This window comes from Takifugu flavidus, unplaced genomic scaffold (genome assembly GCF_003711565.1).
Source record: "Takifugu flavidus isolate HTHZ2018 unplaced genomic scaffold, ASM371156v2 ctg920, whole genome shotgun sequence".
NCBI classification, from domain to species: Eukaryota; Metazoa; Chordata; class Actinopteri; order Tetraodontiformes; family Tetraodontidae; genus Takifugu; species Takifugu flavidus.
Window position 1 is genome coordinate 1 of NW_026622530.1, and position 2,378 is coordinate 2,378.

General features: G+C 42.5%; 1 protein-coding gene across 2 annotated transcripts; it reads right to left on the reverse strand.

Moving 5' to 3' along the window:
• Window positions 1-9: 9 nt before the first annotated feature.
• Window positions 10-1,935, reverse strand: LOC130521372 (multidrug and toxin extrusion protein 1-like). 2 transcript variants are annotated; one of them, XM_057024949.1, is made up of 6 exons: window positions 1,690-1,935; window positions 1,028-1,599; window positions 799-938; window positions 665-707; window positions 467-511; window positions 10-246 (listed from the first exon to the last, which is right to left on the reverse strand). In XM_057024949.1, the coding sequence occupies exons 2-6, from the start codon at window positions 1,166-1,168 to the stop codon at window positions 145-147; spliced, it is 471 nt and encodes a 156-aa protein (XP_056880929.1). In that variant the 5' UTR covers window positions 1,169-1,599; window positions 1,690-1,935; the 3' UTR covers window positions 10-144. The 2 variants fall into 2 exon arrangements, with proteins under 2 accessions (XP_056880929.1, XP_056880928.1); XM_057024948.1 differs by having other exon boundaries at window positions 790-938.
• Between the last annotated feature and the right edge of the window lie 443 nt (window positions 1,936-2,378).

The following is a 2,378-nucleotide window of genomic DNA, read 5'->3' on the forward strand; positions in this document are numbered from 1 at the left end:
TACAAAAAAAACCTTTTCAAACTGCATACAGCAATCAAGATTTGAGACGTGGAATGGAGGCTAGCAGAGTTTTCTTTTTCTTTCTTCCTAAGGATTAGATGTTATATATTCGTCTGTGATTAAATACACAATGTGAGAACACACTTACGTGCCACCCAACTGGAGGCTGTAGATTAAAACGTAGTTTGATATCACATTAAATACATTTGTGGCCATGGAGCAGAACATCTGAGGCAAAGTGATCCCCTGGCAGACAGACAGAAATAGAAGTTAGTCAGAGCCCCACTATCATTTACTTTCATTTCTAAATACACTAACATGCTAATGTGCATCTTTATTCATACGCACTGGACATAGAACAGCTAATGTGGACACTTTGGGTACAGTAAAAAAAAAAATCCCTTTCAGTGAATCACTGGTCAATAGAGCTGATATTCCAGGCAGGTGAAGCTCTCTGTTCCCTTACTTGGTTTTGCAGGTAGGAAGACTGCAATTCACGCAGCAGCACTGCCTGTGTAATAAGCAGAATCAGTGATCACCTTTTTTTCTTACCTCCAATTGTGTCATTCATTTATTGATTATTTTGGAGATGTGAATATTTGACATTTGCTTTCTTATGGCACCAATTACTGGCGCATTAATACAGAGCAAACATTGACCTCACCGGAATAGCTGGTAGATACGCAACCACGTAAACGTTGGCAATTCTGGCGGGTTTTCAAACAGAGAACATTCAAATGTCACAAACGGTTGAAGCAACAATAAATTAAGTGTTTCATGTCAATTTACCTTACTAACTTCTCATCCTGGTGCAACAGGAGCATTATGTTGGAAAAGTTGAGGAGAACAGCCCAACAGAGAAAACAAAACAGGAACAGGATCAGCGAGCTCCTCTGGACGATGAGTCCAACACGTTTCATGTTCTGACCTCCAAACGTCTGTGAATAGTGAGTGATAGCAACAGGAACTGAGTCAAACTCATTACAGAAGTTAAATGGGTTAAATGGGTTAAATGGGTTCAACTCACCTGGGAAATGAAGGTGTCGCACGCGTTTACAAGTCCAAAGCCCATCGCAACTGTGGTAACATTAATGGCCTGGAAGTAAATCAGGTGACAACAGGTAACTTTTGCTGTTTGATTCTCCTCAGATAAATCTTGTTGCTTCATCAGCTGCAGGTTTTATTGGTGATTTGATAGATTGTTATTGTTTTGCATCACATTCAATCAAATTATAATTTTGACTTAATTATTTATCCAGCCGGCCGTTAGTCATCCATCCTCTGATTGGCTATTTTATTTTTTAGGGGGCAACAGCATCAAGTGCATTTCACAGTGATGCTGCTGCACCTTTAACAATAGAGTCAACCTCAACGAGGCCAAGATTATGATGACTGTTCTATGAACAAACGTATTGTGGTCCTGGGATTAACACAGGGATTACACATTTGCAGCAATTTAGGGGCAGGTACAGAAAGAACGGAAAAGAATATCAGTACTGCAGAGGCAAGAGCAAAGCCAGCCAGCTCTGCATTTCCGATGTGACCACAGAACACGCTGGTAACAAACTTGGAGGCGAATTCCAGGAGCCGATGTATCGCCTGTAACAACAGTGGTAATAGCTGTATAATATATAATAGGAACCAGATAACTCCCGAACAGTTTCCTCAGCAGTGTTGTCCTGGACTCACCAGTGGTCCTGTGAGCTTCATGGTGTGGTACAACTCCTCTCTGTACATGGGGGGCAGCCACCGACAGAGAAGTTTGGACCTGGTTGCATCTCCATCGTCTTGTTCACTGTTGTCCTTCTTAGCATCGCTTTCCCCAGCAGCAGACCCCGAATCCATCACTAGATCTGCAGGATCCCGGCAACTAAAATGATTTAAGTTCTAAAGTAATACAGAGAAAGTGAGAGAGAGATGGAGAGAGGGGTGGAGAGAGGGAATCTAAATAAGTATTTTTTCATTGGGGTTACCAGTGTGAGCCCATTACACACATGGGAGTGACCTTATTAATAGGCCTATCAATTAGATTGTTAACAGAAAGTCTCCACCAATGTACCAGTACATATTAATAAACAATTCAGCTTGTGCTCACAGAGTCACGAATAAAGTTCTACATAGCCTCCTGACTACCAGTAGTTCAAATTTGTTCTGGAGGACATTTGGAAGCCTGAATGTCTGAGACTCCGGACTGAAGATAATCACAGCTTTAAAGACAAGACTGGGCAGAATTCGGCATATCAGGAGGGGAAGGTGAACAAAGGGCTGGCCTGACTCGAGAGCCTTTGTCTCATCAGGGAATGAATAGATGTGAGATGGTGGACGGTCGGCCATCTTGAGCAGGTCAGGCTTGGCTCGCCACAGGTGACATCCTCGGC

Excerpts from the sequence above, each read along its gene's own strand:
- LOC130521372 (XM_057024948.1), bottom strand. The coding sequence starts at position 1,168 with ATGAAGCAACAAGATTTATCTGAGGAGAATCAAACAGCAAAAGTTACC. Across the intron at positions 708-789 it reads CAGGATGAGAAGTTAGTAAG|AATTGCCAACGTTTACGTGG; the intron begins GTAAATTGACAT and ends AAAACCCGCCAG. Across the intron at positions 512-664 it reads CGTATCTACCAGCTATTCCG|GCAGTGCTGCTGCGTGAATT; the intron begins GTGAGGTCAATG and ends CTTATTACACAG.